The sequence below is a fragment of the Trichomycterus rosablanca genome, chromosome 5, assembly GCF_030014385.1.
Source record: "Trichomycterus rosablanca isolate fTriRos1 chromosome 5, fTriRos1.hap1, whole genome shotgun sequence".
NCBI lineage: Eukaryota > Metazoa > Chordata > Actinopteri > Siluriformes > Trichomycteridae > Trichomycterus > Trichomycterus rosablanca.
The window spans coordinates 48,311,129-48,329,192 of record NC_085992.1 but is presented as its reverse complement, the minus strand read 5'-3'; the positions used below and the strand labels follow the sequence as shown (position 1 = coordinate 48,329,192).

Below are 18,064 nucleotides of genomic sequence, written 5' to 3'. Positions count from 1 at the left end.
TCTCAGAAGAGTGGCTGTTGTTAAAGATGAACATATCACATAACATAGATGTTTTATTTATATTTGTTTTGAAACTGAATGTCCGACAAGCTCATGGTCAAGCGGTTCAAATACTTCTGGCCATACAGTGTACATTCATACAGATTTTTATACTACGATACAAGAATTATGAATAAAATATCATCTAAAAAAGGCTGCCGGTGAAAAGTGCAAATCCTAAAGCTCAGGTATCAAATGTGTTATAAAAAAAATTGGTATTTTGCACCCACCGGGAGTTACGTGGAGCTCGGCTTAGCGTTAGTATTTTCTAGGTGTGTTTTCAGCTTTGTAAAATGCCCCCCCACCTGACCCCTCCTACAGTTTCGACCTGAGAGGCCGATCTATGATCCCCCCTATCACCCGGCTAATCCCCCATTTAGGGTTCGATCATCTTTCCTCTATAGCGGCGGCTCTCGCTGCATGCTAACACCCCGCGCTGGTACCTGTGTGAATAAGTGCTGCTTTTCTCTGGCAAGCCGGTCTGGCGGCGCACGACTCTAACAGTGGCATTTCCCAGCATGCACTGCGAAGTCATGTGCAGATCTGTCATTCAAACAGAAACTTGTTAAAGAGAACCAGCAAGCGATGTGACTCGCAGCCTTCAGACTAGAACCAGAGCTCCAGAGTTCCAGAGTTCCCGAGCACGCTCAGATGCGCCGAGCGTCTGACAGCGAGCTTTTAGGATGTCGGGAGGAAAGCTGGAACGTTTAGCATTTCCTCACACGCTGGTTTGTTTCTGCTGACTGTGCTGTCATGCGCCACTGCGAAAAGCAAATAACGAGCTGATGCTCAAAAGCCCGAGACGTGGAGATGAAGCAGAGACGGAGGTCTTACTGAGCGGGGATTAAATTATAAAAATGCAAGAATAAGAAGAAAATATACTTCGATCAGCCATAACATTAAAACCACCTCCTAGTTTCTACACACACTGTCCATTTTTATCAGCTCCACTTACCATATAGAAGCACTTTGTAGTTCTACAATTACTGACTGTAGTCCATCTGTTTCTCTGCATGCTTTGTTACCCCCCTTTCATGCTGTTCTTCAATGGTCAGGACCACCACAGAGCAGGTATTATTTAGGTGGTGGATCATTCTCAGCACTGCAGTGACACTGACATGGTGGTGGTGTGTTAGTGTGTGTTGTGCTGGTATGAGTGGATCAGAGTTTTTAAACACCTCACTGTCACTGCTGGACTGAGAATAGTCCACCAACCAAATATAGTGCCCCATGGGCAGCGTCCTGTGACCACTGATGAAGGTCTAGAAGATGACCGACTCAAACAGCAGCAATAGATGAGCGATCGTCTCTGACTTTACATCTACAAGGTGGACCAACTAGGTAGGAGTGTCTAATAGAGTGGACAGTGAGTGGACACGGTATTTAAAAACTCCATTAGCGCTGCTGTGTCTGATCCACTCATACCAGCACAACACACACTAACACACCAGCACCATGTTAGTGTCAGTAATTGTCATGTCAGTACATGTCAGTAATTGTAGAACTACAAAGTGCTTCTATATGGTAAGTGGAGCTGATAAAATGGACAGTGAGTGTAAAAACAAGGAGGTGGTTTTAATGTTATGGCTGATCGGTGTATATTTTTTAATGATGTAAAACAGGGGTGTTCACATTACACCCTGAGGGCCATTTGGCCCATTTCCATTTTTAAAATGGCCCTTTTAGAAATGTTAGAATTTTGTTTGTTTATATTTTCAGCATTTAGCAGAAGTTTTTTTATTTATCCAAAGCAACTTATAGTACTGTGACAGTATGCTGTCCAAGCAATTGAGGGTTAAGCGCCTTGCTCAGGGGTCCAACAGTGACAACCTGGCAGTGGTGGGATTTGAACCAGCAACCTTTTGATTACTAGTCCAGTACCTTAACTGCTAGGCCACAACTGCCTGACTTTAATGCGGTGTTCACACTTTTTGTGCAAAAGCTTCCAGCTTAATGAGGTTTGATGACGTTCGTGCTGCAACTGCTTCTTTAAATCCCTCCATCAATTTTCTATCAGATTAAAATCTAAAGACTGAGACTTGGCACAGGTTTTTACGCTGGGTGCCCTTCCTGACGTAACATTTCTATTTATCTGGGCTTGGGACTGGCACTAAGGATGCACTGATACGTGTCCCACCATCATGCACCATCTGTATTTGTGAGCCTGGGATTGGAACCCCTGAAACTCTGCTGAGGCACTGCCGTGTACAGCAGCGTGGTTTTTCATTATGCCACAAGTATAAAGTCTGTATAAAGTATGAAGCCGTGGTCAGCATGATACAACCCAATCTATATGCTGCAAAACATTAATTATTTGTGAAATTCAGTGAAAGTATGAATGCCTTTAATTTGTGCCGTCTGAATACGTTCCCCTCCTTTCTATTAGGAAATTAATATAATATAATATAAATAACACAGGGAAAAAACCAAAAGAACCTGTTTTTGTTATGATGGAGCTCTAGCCAACGGCTTACTCAGTGGCGTAACTACGGGGGGGGCAGGTGCACTTGGGCCCATGGCGGGGGTGGGGTGGGGGGGCCTCCACACATGAACTCAACCACCCACCTCATTTGCCACCGTTGGCTGCATGTATGCATGTATTAGTGCAAGCCAAAAATATATAGCAAACAGTGATATATATGAAATAAAACTGATATATATATATAAAATGATTCACCACAATACAGTTAATAAATAAACAAATCGATTTGACATGTAAAATAAATCGATATTCACTTTAAATAGCAGAGGACACTGGCGCTATACACCTCGCCTGGTTGACGTCACTGGCGCTATACGCCTGGTTGCCAAATTCGAGGTTTTTTAGTCAAATTGGGCTTAATACAAAATTGTTTATATAAATAAAAGATAATCACAAATACAGTACTTAATTTAATTTTTTTAAGAGAAATAATAAAAGAAAACGTCTTCAATTTCAGTTCAAAAATTGGGAAAAAAATGTATCGTGAACCCAAGTTTTGTGAATCGCAGTGCATCGTGGATAGAGTTTATCGTTACATCCCTACTAAACACAATTACATATTACCAGGCAGGTCGGAGAAGAGCAGGATGCACTCGTTGAAGCCGTTCTCCAGAAGCCGGTCACGTAGCTGCTGCAGAATTGCCACGCCGATGCAGAAGGGGAACGAGGAGTTACCCAGAAGCAGCGTGTCCCACAGGTGGAAGATCTTATGCAGCGGAAACACGTCTGCAGCGGAAAGAGGACAAATCGGACGTTTAGCATTTTATTGATTCACTTACAAGAAAATTGACTTTGACTTGGCAGCTGCTCACACTGAAGGGTACATTAAAATAATTACAGAGACCAGATTAAGAAAAATAGATTGAATAGACGAACGGAGCGAGTCATTTAAAGATTAGAACTTCTGCTCAAGTCCTAGCATGTACACAATACATTATACATTACCTAATCAAACTTCAAGAGCAGTGATTATCAAACCCAGTCAAGTCACTTTAATTAAACCTTCAGAATCTGATTCATTTTTACATTACGTGCATATAATTTATTTTACTTATTTATTATTTATTAGGATTTTAACGTCATGTTTTGCACTTTGGTTACATTCATGACAGGAACGGTAGTTACTCATTACACAAGATTCATCAGTTCAAGTTTAATGTCAAACACAGTCATGGACAGTTTTGTATCTCCAGTTTACCTAACTTGCACGTCTTTGTACTGTGGGAGGAAACCGGAGCACCCACAGGAAACCCACGGAGACAGAGGGGAGAGCATGCAAACTACATATAGAAAGGACCCGGACCGCCCCACCTGAGGATCGAACCCAGGACCGTCTTGTGGTGAGGCGACAGTGCTACCCACTGAGCCACCGTGCCACCCATGCTTATAAAATAAGGTCTAAATGACAAACACACCGTAATATAATAATAAACACAAACAATTGTCATATATAATCTATTATAAAACACATATGTAGGTCATTATAAACAAATAAAAAAATGTTCTTCTTCTAACTGCACCATATTTAAATATAAAGAAAACAATCAATAAAATGCCTATTTTGTATTTTATTTAAAAATATATATATACAATGTTATACTGTATATACAAACCACATTCCATATTAAAAAGAAGAATCCCTTATACAGTGGAACCTCGATTTAACAGACCTCCGTTTAACGGACAAATTCTGGAAAACCGAATGTCCAGTCCAATTGTTTAAAATTTCCGCATGAGGCGTAGCAAGACATAAAATATAAAAAGTTTTAATTTCAGCATGTATATAATGAAAGTTTTGAGGACTATAAGCTTTGCTAGGCCCCACAAAATGACACAATATATGATTTATTTATTATTAATAATATTTAAGTATTATACAATCACCCTTTGCTCTCCCTTTAATAAAACCACGTTTGCAAACTCCACTGTACAACTTGACCACTGTTGTAGAAAAGTGGACAACTTTATATATCTTCACTTCCAGTTCATTTATAACGTTGGTTTAGTGACTGACCTGAAGTATTTTCGCCCCGTAAGAAAAACCTGGAATCCAGTGTTTTAATTTTTGATCTTAAGCTTCTTTCTCGACTGTCTACAGAGGAATCGTGTCCTTGTATATGTGGATCGTTACTGCATTCGTAATGTCATTGTTTGTAGCAGCCGTGGCTCGACAGATCATGCAGTATAAACTATATAATGTTTTAGTCTGTTCTAAACTGCCCACACGCCTCATTTCTTTGGCAGGTTCTTCCGGTGCACTTCCTCTCTTCATCCTCCATCTGTTGTTGTTTATTTTTGACTGATCAGCCATAACATTAAAACCACCTCCTTGTTTCTACACTCACTGTCCATCTTATCAGCTCCACTTACCATATAAAAACACTTTGTAATTCTACAATTACTGACTGTAGTCCATCTGTTTCTCTACATACATTTTTAGCCTGATTTCGCCCTGTTCTTCAATGGTCAGGACCCCCACAGGACCACCACAGAGCAGGTATTATTTAGGTGGTGGATGATTCTCAGCACTACAGTGACACCGACATGGTGGTGGTGTGTTAGTGTGTGTTGTGCTGGTATGAGTGGATCAGACACAGCAGCGCTACTGGAGTTTTTAAATACCGTGTCCACTCACTGTCCACTCTATTAGACACTCCTACCTAGTTGGTCCACCTTGTAGATGTAAAGTCAGAGATGATCGCACATCTATTGCTGCTGTTTGAGTCGGTCATCTTCTAGACCTTCATCAGTGGTCACAGGATGCTGCCCACAGGGCGCTGTTGGCTGGATATATTTTTGGTTGGTGGACTATTCTCAGTCCAGCAGTAACAGTGAGGTGTTTAAAAACTCCAGCAGCGCTGCTGTGTCCGATCCACTCATACCAGCACAACACACACTAACACACCACCACCATGTCAGTGTCACTGCAGTGCTGAGAATGATCCACCACCTAAATAATACCTGCTCTGTGGTGGTCCTGTGGGGGTCCTGACCATTGAAGAACAGCATGAAAGGGGGCTAACAGAGCATGCAGAGAAACAAATGGACTACAGTCAGTAATTGTAGAACAACAAAGTGCTTCTATATGGTAAGTGGAGCTGATAAAATGGACAGTGAGTGTAGAAACAAGGAGGTGGTTTTAATGTTATGGCTGATCGGTGTAAATCCTATTGTGTTTCACGTGGCTATTAGATGAGCATCAGTGCTGGTGAGGAGCGACTCGGGAGGTATTGTACCTCACACTGAGTCCTGTTCAAAGGTCACCAGACGGCTTCTCACCCCTATCAGCCCCTGCAGGGCGCGTCATACGCCCGGGCTTTTCTTATTACCCTCACGAAACATAAAGCAGCCAGCGTGCTACTCCACTTCTTTATCATGCACCTCGATCAGACGACGGTCACGGAAGCAAATCGAACAGGATTAGACGACGTTTCTCACTCGATGAGACGTTTTAGAATCAATGCGAAGACTGGGATGGATTTTTCACCACACTATCAGGATGTAAATTGCTATTTGACAGTGATTCTGTGTAATTCAAGACAAATTCAAGAATAATAAGACCTACGGCTGATGAAACAATGCCATTAAGAGCCATCAGCAATGATTGTTTTAGAAATGCACGCTCTCATAAACACTTCATTGTTAAAGATCTCACAATGGTTTATTATTAGTAAGACGCAATTTGCAGCAATCAGCAGCAAAATGAACCTAATTAACCTTATATTTTCTTTTACAAATATTAAATAACATTGTACAGTTTACCAAACGAAGCTGGACAGAAGGGACTTTAGGGACAATCACCGATCAGCCATAACATTAAAACCACCTCCTTGTTTCTACACTCACTGTCCCCCTTATCAGCTCCACTTACCATATAGAAGCACTTTGTAGTTCTACAATTACTGACTGTAGTCCATCTGTTTCTCTACGTGCTTTGTTACCCCCCTAACATGCTGTTCTTCAATGGTCAGGACCCCCACAGGACCACCACAGAGCAGGTATTATTTAGGTGGTGGATCATTCTCAGCACTGCCGTGACACTGACATGGTGGTGGTGTGTTAGTGTGTGTTGTGCTCTCTGTGACCTCACTGTCACTGCTGGACTGAGAATAGTCCACCAACCAAAAATATCCAGCCAACAGCGCCCCGTGGGCGGCGTCCTGTGACCACTGATGAAGGTCTAGAAGATGACCGACTCAAACAGCAGCAATAGATGAGCGATCGTCTCTGACTTCACATCTACAAGGTGGAAGAACTTGGTAGGAGTGTCTAATAGTGTGGACAGTGAGTGGACACGGTATTTAAAAACTCCAGCAGCGCTGCTGTGTCTGATCCACTCATACCAGCACAACACACACTAACACACCACCACCATGTCAGTGTCACTGCAGTGCTGAGAATGATCCACCACCTAAATAATTTCAATCGTTTTCTCACATATTTGTGGACAAACTGGATCCTCTGATCATCTTTACTCATCAGAGACTCTCAGCCTTTCCTGGATGCTGCTTTTGTACTAAACCATGATTTACAATCACCTGTTTGGAATCACATCATTTTTTGTTTTTTCACCTCATTACTAGCCCTAAATTGTCCCCGTCCCAACTTTTTTTGGAATGTGTTTCAGGCCTGAAATGCAGGAATGGATGTTTATTAATAAATGAAATGAAATTGAGCAGATAAAACATGAAATATCTCAGATTCATCCTGTCTGACATCAAATAAAAGTCAAAGTAAATGTAAGAAACACTGTGTTTTATTTTATTTGCATTTTTCATACTGTCCCAACTTTTTCTGATTTGGGGTTGTATAATTTCTTGTTGTGTTTTTGTTTTGTCTATCTTCTTATGTGTTTCCTTACTTTTATATCTGTAAGAGTTTGAGTACCGTTCCAGCTTTAACTCTGATGGTTTGGGGAAAAGCAGGTCCTTGCTGCTTACTTGGCATATGAATAAAAAGCCATGAATATATGTTTAAAACATAAAGTCATACTTACGAGTGAACATTGTTAGGAACCATGGAATTGCATACAGCTGTGGAAAGAAATAAAATGTGTTAGCATAAATTATTTTAATAATATAAAAGTGTTATCAGCCAGCATAGCAAAGCCCTAGTGTATTAGGGCTCTAAATTTAAAATACCAGGTTTAGTTATTATACTAATTAGTTATTAATAACTTTTACTGTTGGTGTTTGGGGGGGGGGCACGGTGGTTCGGTGGGTAGTACTGTTGGCTCACAGCAAGAAGGTCCTGGGTTCGATCCCCCAGGTGGGGCGGTCCGGGTCTGTTCTCCCTGTGTCTGCGTGGGTTTCCTCCAGGAGCTCCGGTTTCCTCCCACAGTCCAAAGACATGCAGTCAGGTTAATTGGAGACACTGAATTGCTCTATGGGTGAACGGGTGTGTGTATGTGTGTCTGCCCTCCGGTCCAGGGTGTTACTGTGTGCCTTGCACCCATCGAAAAGCTGAAATAGGCTCCAGCACCCCCTGTGACCCTGATTGGATAAGCGGTTAAGAAAGTGAGTGCGTGAGAGTGTTAGTGTTTGGGTGGCGCAGTGCTGACACCTCAAACTTTCAAGTTTGAATCTCAGCTCTGGTATCAGCCAGCTGGGAGCCCACACAGGCATCCACATGATTGGCTGTGTGTCTGTAGGGGGTGGGACAATGACTAAACAGGGTTTTGTCATAACTAGGGCTGCCACTAACGACTATTTTTCTTTCGATTAATCTATAGGTTTTTTTTCGATTAGTCAATTAATCGTTAGATTAGTTACATTAAAAAATGTAATTCACAATCTAATTTACGCTTCTTTTATTTTAACAACAAACTGTACGGTATAATAACATAACACACAACTAAATGTAAACAGTGTTTATGTCTATATTATCACATTCTCAAGTGCTCCATATTAAACAAAGTGCAGCACGTGATTATAGTGTTCAGTACACAAAGCAAAGTGCTTAAACTTATAGCAGAAATAAAATAGTTAGATGTAGCCACGTCTCATTAAGTCCGACGTACAGTAACGACAAAATGAGCCCAGATTCTAACCTACACATTCACTCAAAAATTACCACTTTGTTTACATCGCTTAGAATTTGAAGTGTTTCATATGAGAAGCTTTTTGCATTTTGATCGGCATGGCAACCGCAAAAATCGCAAACCCAACACAGCAAAGTGCGCGGCGGTCTAACTGAACTCGCTAAGAAATACGGTATTCGAAGCTCTCGCGATTAAGAAGCTTAATGAAACAATATAGTGATAGCTCAGTGGTTAAGGTACTGGACTAGTAAACAGAAGGTTGCCGGTTCAAGCCCCGCCACCACCCAGTTGCCACTGTTGGGTCCCTGAGCAAGGCCCTTAACCCTCAATTGCTCATCGTGTTAAGCTCATTGTGTAAGTCGCTTTGGATAAAAGCGTCTGCTAAATGCTGTAAATGTAAATGTAAATATAGAGGTAAAAATGCACCCTAACTGAACTCGCTAAGAAATACGGTATTCTAGCATCTCCGCGATTAAGAAGCGTAATGAAACAATATAGACGTGCAACATGGCACTAGTGCTGCTGTGGTACCATCAAAGCTTTGCACAGTGTATAAACCAGCTTTTAGTTTTGTGCCAGTTTGAAGTATCACCAAACCTTTGATGGTTTGGGTTGGAAATCTTTGAGCTTTTCTTTGAAAGCTCTACAGTCGGCCTCTGACTGCTACAGGCGTCATTTTTTAAGACTGCGCTTAATGCCGCCAACCTGTGACTGGACCAAATACGACTTAGGTCCTGCACGCAGCAAGTAGTGCTGAGAGAAATCATATGTAGATACAGGGGTTGGACAAAATAACTGAAACACCTGGTTTTAGACCACAATAATTTATTAGTATGGTGTAGGGCCTCCTTTTGCGGCCAATACAGCGTCAATTCGTCTTGGAAATGACATATACAAGTCCTGCACAGTGGTCAGAGGGATTTTAAGCCATTCTTCTTGCAGGATAGTGGCCAGGTCACTACGTGATGCTGGTGGAGGAAAACGTTTCCTGACTCGCTTCTCCAAAACACCCCAAAGTGGCTCAATAATATTTAGATCTGGTGACTGTGCAGGCCATGGGAGATGTTCAACTTCACTTTCATGTTCATCAAACCAATCTTTCACCAGTCTTGCTGTGTGTATTGGTGCATTGTCATCCTGATACACGGCACCGCCATTGGATGCACATGGTCCTCCAGAATGGTTCGGTAGTCCTTGGCAGTGACGCGCCCATCTAGCACAAGTATTGGGCCAAGGGAATGCCATGATATGGCAGCCCAAACCATCACTGATCCACCCCCATGCTTCACTCTGGGCATGCAACAGTCTGGGTGGTACGCTTCTTTGGGGCTTCTCCACACCGTAACTCTCCCGGATGTGGGGAAAACAGTAAAGGTGGACTCATCAGAGAACAATACATGTTTCACATTGTCCACAGCCCAAGATTTGCGCTCCTTGCACCATTGAAACCGACGTTTGGCATTGGCACGAGTGACCAAAGGTTTGGCTATAGCAGCCCGGCCGTGTATATCGACCCTGTGGAGCTCCCGACGGACAGTTCTGGTGGAAACAGGAGAGTTGAGGTGCACATTTAATTCTGCCGTGATTTGGGCAGCCGTGGTTTTATGTTTTTTGGATACAATCCGGGTTAGCACCCGAACATCCCTTTCAGACAGCTTCCTCTTGCGTCCACAGTTAATCCTGTTGGATGTGGTTTGTCCTTCTTGGTGGTATGCTGACATTACCCTGGATACCGTGGCTCTTGATACATCACAAAGACTTGCTGTCTTGGTCACAGATGCGCCAGCAAGACGTGCACCAACAATTTGTCCTCTTTTGAACTCTGGTATGTCACCCATAATGTTGTGTGCATTGCAATATTTTGAGCAAAACTGTGCTCTTACCCTGCTAATTGAACCTTTTACCCTCAAAGTTGATGTTAGAAGCAGGAAAAATGGACGAGCGTGAGGATCTGAGCAAGCCATAAATAATCAGCCATAACATTAAAACCACCTCCTTGTTTCTACACTCACTCTCCATTTTATCAGCTCCACTTACCATATAAACGCACTTTGTAGTTCTACAATTACTGACTGTAGTCCATCTGTTTAACCTGCTTTCATGCTGTTCTTCAATGGTCAGGACCCCCACAGGACCACTACAGAGCAGGTATTATTTGGGTGGTGGATCATTCTCAGCACTGCAGTGACACTGACATGGTGGTGGTGTGTTAGTGTGTGTTGTGCTGGTATGAGTGGATCAGACACAGCAGCGCTGCTGGAGTTTTTAAATACCGTGTCCACTCACTGTCCACTCTATTAGACACTCCCACCTAGTAGAAGTAAAGTCAGAGACGATCGCTCATCTATTGCTGCTGTTTGAGTCGGTCATCTTGTAGACCTTCATCAGTGGTCACAGGACGCTGCCCACGGGCCGCTGTTGGCTGGATGTTTTTGGTCGGTGGACTATTCTCAGTCCTGCAGTGACAGTGAGGTGTTTAAAAACTCCAGCAGCATTGCTGTGTCTTATCCACTCATACCAGCACAACACACACTAACACACCACCACCATGTCAGTGTCACTGCAGTGCTGAGAATGATCCACCACCTAAATAATACCTGCTCTGTGGCGGTCCTGTGAAAGTCCTGACCATTGAAGAACAGCAGGTAAGGGGGCTAACAAAGCATGCAGAGAAACAGATGGACTACAGTCAGTAATTGTAGAACTACAGAGTGCTTCTATATGGTAAGTGGAGCTGAGTGTAGAAACAAGGAGGTGGTTTTAATGTTATGGCTGATCGGTGTAAATCAGTGAAAGAATTTTAATATTTGATTAACATTTGCCAAAATAACGGACAAAGGTACAGAGCTTCTCTATTTTGACTCACAGTGTATGTATATAAGACCCTACAGGCATTTTTCTTCTGTACACCCCTCCTGCAGTAGATGTTAAAACTTGCCGTTAAGCTTTTCTGACTCTCTCTGATAATTCTTGGGTCGAATGCTGATGTATTTCTTTAATTGCTGCTATTTATCATATTTAAGGTAGCTCAGAACGCTGCTGGGATTTGATAAAGGATGAGCGCGGCTGGAAGGTCAGGAATCTCACTGATGGAAAGAGGACCTGAGGGGGTTACTAGTTCTGTTCAGCACTGGGACGTGCTGTTGAGACGACGCATCCATCAGCACCGTTAACCTTGGAAAAGCTCAGAGGAAGAAGAAAGGACGGAATGAAGAGGAAAAAAGACCGAGGAGTACAAAGAGAAATTCAAGCGGAGAATATAATGAGAGGGAACTTCAAAGAGAGAGAGAGAGAGAGGAACCAGAATGAGATGAGTCCAGTCAGTATCGGTAGAGATTCTGCATGTTGGGTCTGTCTGAAAACCCGGTGATCTCTCTACATAGACACATTTTACATCATCCTACACTCCTGAGAATCCATGCGTTTATAACTTCTTGGTTAGATTATTGTAATGCTCTTCTAACTGGATGCTCTGGTAGATCCATAAACAAACTCCAGTTAGTTCAAAATGCAGCAGCTCGAGTGCTAACCAGAACTAGAAAATTTGATCATATCAGCTGTCTGTGTAGAGAGCTCACTAGCTTTTCGAACACACACTGTGTGTGTCATCATTTAAAGAATGACCTTAAGTGCAGCTCAAAGAAAGAAACACAACAGTTCTGCATTTGTCCATAACAGGGTGGACATCCTGGGTCAGAGACTGCATAAAAATGTTGTAATAAAACCTGCAGTCTGTGTGTATGTGTGTGTGTGTGTGTGTGTGTTTGTATGTGTGTGTGTGTGTGTGTGTATGTATGTGTATGTGTATGTGTGTGTGTGTGTGTTTGTATGTGTGTGTGTATGTGTGTATGTGTATGTATGTGTGTGTGTGTGTGTGTATGTGTGTGTGTTTGTATGTGTGTGTGTATGTGTGTATGTATGTGTGTGTGTATGTGTATGTATGTGTGTATGTGTATGTATGTGTGTGTATGTGTGTGTTTGTATGTGTGTGTTTGTGTGTATATGTGTGTGTGTGTATATGTGTGTGTTTGTGTGTGTGTCTATGTGTGTATGTGTGTGTTTGTATGTGTGTGTTTGTGTGAGTATACGTGTATGTGTGTTTGTGTGTGTGTATGTGTGTGTGTGTGTGTGTGAGTGTGTGTGTGTGAGTGTGTGTTTGTGTGTGTGTGTTTGTGTGTGTGTGTGTGTGTGTGTGTGTGTGTGTGTGTTTGTATGTGTGTGTGTGTGTTTGTGCTAATGTTTGTTATTAAAAAGTGGCAGGCACTGACTCATGATCAGCTGTGTGTGTGTGTGTGTGTGTGTGTGTGTGTGTGTGAGCTGTATCAGCGACAATGACGAGAGCAGAACTGATGTCTGCTACTGACTGGAATGAGCTGAGCTAATTCAGCCGTGTGTGAAGGACACGTCCTCCTAAACAACAGACGTCCATTCAGCGTGACCCAGACGCTCAGAAATCACTTCAAATCCTCCTCCATTATTTGATGAAAGCTGAAAGTCAGCTCACTTGTAAAAAGCACTGAATCCTTTTCTCAGGTCGACTCGACTCACACAGCAAAAACACGTCTGAGCGTTCATTAAAGCGGAGACACTCACATCTGGGATGAAGCCGATCTCGTTCAGGTGATTGCTCAGCTCGGGGTCGTGGAAGGCGATCATCTGAGAGAAAATGGTCAGGTACTCTGGAACGGGACGCACAAACAGAGACGTTCGGTACTGAATAAAAGTGTTTACAGGTGATTCAGTTATTTAGGGACGTGACCAGCACACAGACACACGAAGAAATGAAAATATCCAACAAGTTTAAGTAGAAGTAGGACCAAATGAAATGGAGCTAAACAGATGGGTCGAAGAGAAACGTAACAATAATGACACATAATTACAAACGCCCACTTGTGGAGGTTTTACGTTACATCTAGTAAACCACAGTGGGACCAGATTGCCACCAATTTCATTCATTAGGTATATTTCGTTCTGTGTTTCATTTTGATGCATCGTTTGTGTTGCCTGGGTCGCGGTAAAAATCATGGACAACATGTGGGTCACTTAAAAAGGTTAAAAAACCCTGCACTACATGACCAAAAGTATTTGGACACCTGACCATGAGCTTGTTTGGTGTCCTTTTTCAAAAACACACTAATAAAATAAAGTGACCTGTACAATAATGTTAACAATAACAATAATCTTTATTTTATATATATATATATACAGTGTATCACAAAAGTGAGTACACCCCTCACATTTCTGCAGATATTTAAGTATATCTTTTCATGGGACAACACTGACAAAATGACACTTTGACACAATGAAAAGTAGTCTGTGTGCAGCTTATATAACAGTGTAAATTTATTCTTCCCTCAAAATAACTCAATATACAGCCATTAATGTCTAAACCATCGGCAACAAAAGTGAGTACACCCCTTAGTGAAAGTTCCTGAAGTGTCAATATTTTGTGTGGCCACCATTATTTCCCAGAACTGCCTTAACTCTCCTGGGCATGGAGTTTACCAGAGCTTCACAGGTTGCCACTGGAATGCTTTTCCACTCCTCCATGACGACATCACGGAGCTGGCGGATATTCGAGACTTTGCGCTCCTCCACCTTCCGCTTGAGGATGCCCCAAAGATGTTCTGTTGGGTTTAGGTCTGGAGACATGCTTGGCCAGTCCATCACCTTTACCCTCAGCCTCTTCAATAAAGCAGTGGTCGTCTTAGAGGTGTGTTTGGGGTCATTATCATGCTGGAACACTGCCCTGCGACCCAGTTTCCGGAGGGAGGGGATCATGCTCTGCTTCAGTATTTCACAGTACATATTGGAGTTCATGTGTCCCTCAATGAAATGTAACTCCCCAACACCTGCTGCACTCATGCAGCCCCAGACCATGGCATTCCCACCACCATGCTTGACTGTAGGCATGACACACTTATCTTTGTACTCCTCACCTGATTGCCGCCACACATGCTTGAGACCATCTGAACCAAACAAATTAATCTTGGTCTCATCAGACCATAGGACATGGTTCCAGTAATCCATGTCCTTTGTTGACATGTCTTCAGCAAACTGTTTGCGGGCTTTCTTGTGTAGAGACTTCAGAAGAGGCTTCCTTCTGGGGTGACAGCCATGCAGACCAATTTGATGTAGTGTGCGGCGTATGGTCTGAGCACTGACAGGCTGACCCCCCACCTTTTCAATCTCTGCAGCAATGCTGACAGCACTCCTGTGCCTATCTTTCAAAGACAGCAGTTGGATGTGACGCTGAGCACGTGCACTCAGCTTCTTTGGACGACCAACGCGAGGTCTGTTCTGAGTGGACCCTGCTCTTTTAAAACACTGGATGATCTTGGCCACTGTGCTGCAGCTCAGTTTCAGGGTGTTGGCAATCTTCTTGTAGCCTTGGCCATCTTCATGTAGCGCAACAATTCGTCTTTTAAGATCCTCAGAGAGTTCTTTGCCATGAGGTGCCATGTTGGAACTTTCAGTGACCAGTATGAGAGAGTGTGAGAGCTGTACTACTAAATTGAACACACCTGCTCCCTATGCACACCTGAGACCTAGTAACACTAACAAATCACATGACATTTTGGAGGGAAAATGACAAGCAGTGCTCAATTTGGACATTTAGGGGTGTAGTCTCTTAGGGGTGTACTCACTTTTGTTGCCGGTGGTTTAGACATTAATGGCTGTATATTGAGTTATTTTGAGGGAAGAATAAATTTACACTGTTATATAAGCTGCACACAGACTACTTTTCATTGTGTCAAAGTGTCATTTTGTCAGTGTTGTCCCATGAAAAGATATACTTAAATATCTGCAGAAATGTGAGGGGTGTACTCACTTTTGTGATACACTGTATATATATATATATATATATATATATATATATATATATATATATATATATATATACACAGTATATATATATATATATATATATATATATATAAATATAGTACCAGTCAAAAGTTTGGACACACCTTCTCCTCAGTGTTTTTTCTTGATTATTTTTATTTTCTACATTGTAGATTCCACAAAGTTGAATCAGTTCATCTGGACACAAGTTTGTTGTAGAGATACGTTTCGTCACTCAATCCGAATGACTTCTTCAGTCTACATTGTAGATTAATACTGAAGACATCCAAACTATGAAGGAACTCATATGGAATTATGTAGTGAACAAAAAATGTTAAACAAACCAGAATATGTTTTATATTTTACCAACTCTACCTCTGCACAGTAGAGATGTACCGGTTTTTGACCCCGATTTCTTTTCAGAGCGATCGGCCGATAGCCGATAGCGATGGGGGGGGTTCAACCTGTGGGGCGCGAATGCCTGACCAGGGGATGTGGCGGCATTGCGAGATTTTTTTACTTCTAAAACTAAAGCAATTCATTTTTCACCCACGGGAGACATATCTCATTAGTCTAACTGACCACGCACACACACACACACACACACACACACACACACACACACACACACACACACACACACACACACACACACACACAGGTTAGATGTTATCCAGTTCAGTCTGAAAAAAACTTAAAAATAGGGAAACAGTGAAGATAAACCGGTAACAGAAGCATTGACGTGTGTGTGCCTTTAAGAGAGACGCTCTGTTTACAGTATCGATATAAGTGCTTCAGGAGTCGATTCATTTTATGCGAAGCGTAAGTTTCTCTTCTCAGTTATCTCTCCGTGTTTACTGTTATTAATTAATGTCGTGGTTTTAAATAAACACCAGCTACTACAGAACATTCTGTGTGACTCTCTTATATTTAAAAGCTCAATTAAAAAGCTTAATTAAACCGCTATTACCACAGATCTGTAACTGAGTCAGACTCGTTCCGTCTGTGGAGCTAAAAGTTTTCTGTCAGTCAGAGCAGATGATCCTGAACTATGTATGATGCACAACGTTAATTATGTTATTTTAGGTGGTGAAGAGCTTTCACCATGGTTTCTGTACGATTGTTGATGAATGGTGATGTGATGGTTGGTGCTTTGTAGCTCAAAGTCTGGATCGATCCACTGAGCTGTTAAGCTTAACATGCTCTTTATATATCACACCATCGGATCGGCTACATTTGGGAAATATCGCCGATAGCATATTTTGATTAAAAATCGGCCGATATCGATTTATAGCCGATCGATCGTTCCATCACTACTGCACAGCACAACTGATGGTCTCAAACACATTAAAAAAGCAAGAAATTCCAGAAATTAACTCTAGACAAAGCACAAACATTAATTGAAAACCATTCCAGGTGGATACCTCATGAAGCTGATTGAGAAAATGCCAAACAGTGTGCAAAGCTGTCATCAAAGCAAAAGATGGCTACTTTAAAGCCATCTTTAAAAATAAAATATAAAACATATTCTGGTTTGTTTAACACTTTCTTGTTCACTACATAATTCCATACGTGTTCCTTCATAGTTTGGATGTCTTCATTATTAATCTACAATGTAGAAAATTAAATAAAAAATCAAGAAAAACCACAGGAATGAGAAAGTGTGTCCAAACTTTTGACTGATACTGTATATAGACACATCGATCAGGCATAACATTATGACCACCTTCCTAATATGGTGCTGGACCCCATTTTGCTGCCCAAACAGCCCTGACCCGTCGAGGCATGGGGTGTGTTCGAAAACCTAGTGAGCTGCCTTGCTGTCTTACTGCCTACACAGGCAGCTGCCTCAGTAGAGAGGATTCTAATAAGTCAATGACTTATAAGGCGGGTTATTCGAACGCGCTACTTAGACAGAGATTCCATCGGGTTTTGCTTACTAAGATAGCTTAGCAGTTAGCATCTTGCCAGTCAAACCAATGGGATGAGGTGGCACAGTGCGCTAACATGTCAACTAACGTCTCCCTCCGTGTACCGAAAACGGTTAAATTAGCTGACAAGCCCAAATTTGCAAATAAAAACCCTTGTGCACGTTTATAAAAATTAAAAATCAATAATCATTTATTTATGTTGGAAAATAACTCCATGTTTTTTTTATTTTTCTGTGAGAGAAGAGATGCCGCACTGAATTCTGGGATTGCCCTGATCATTAAGGACGCTTCCGATGCTCACTCGTTCTTGAGTGAAATAACATTGACATGTTAAGATGCCTAACTAGGCAACTTATTAAGGCAACTAGGATTTCGAACAGCCTCATTCTCGGGAGAGCGCATAGGGTGATGTAAAATGCTGTCTATGTAGAGAGCGCACTAGCGTTTCGAACACACCCATGGACTCCACTAAACCAGGTGTGCTGTGGTATCTGGCACCAAGATGTCAGAAGCAGATCCTTTAACTCCTGTAAGTTGTGAGGTGGGGCCTCCATGGATCGGACTTGTTTGTCCAGCACATCCCACAGATGCTCGAGTGGATTGAGGTCTGGGGAATTTGGAGGCCAAGTCAACACCTCAAACTCGTTGTCGTGCTCCTCAAACCGTGTCGAAGCATTTTTGCTTTATGGCAGGGAGCATCAGGGAATACTGTTTTCATGAAAGGGT

The 18,064-nt window shown here is 42.2% G+C and overlaps 1 protein-coding gene across 1 annotated transcript in view; it reads right to left on the bottom strand.

Moving 5' to 3' along the window:
- The window catches only part of tbck (TBC1 domain containing kinase), a 96,145-nt gene that overhangs the window by 42,602 nt on the left and 35,479 nt on the right, over positions 1–18,064 (bottom strand). The window contains exons 20-22 of the mRNA XM_062995299.1: positions 13,155–13,240; positions 7,518–7,554; positions 3,086–3,247 (exon numbers count right to left, since the gene is read on the bottom strand). Of these exons, the coding sequence (XP_062851369.1) occupies positions 3,086–3,247; positions 7,518–7,554; positions 13,155–13,240 (285 nt within the window). The remainder of the gene's footprint in view (positions 1–3,085; positions 3,248–7,517; positions 7,555–13,154; positions 13,241–18,064) is intronic.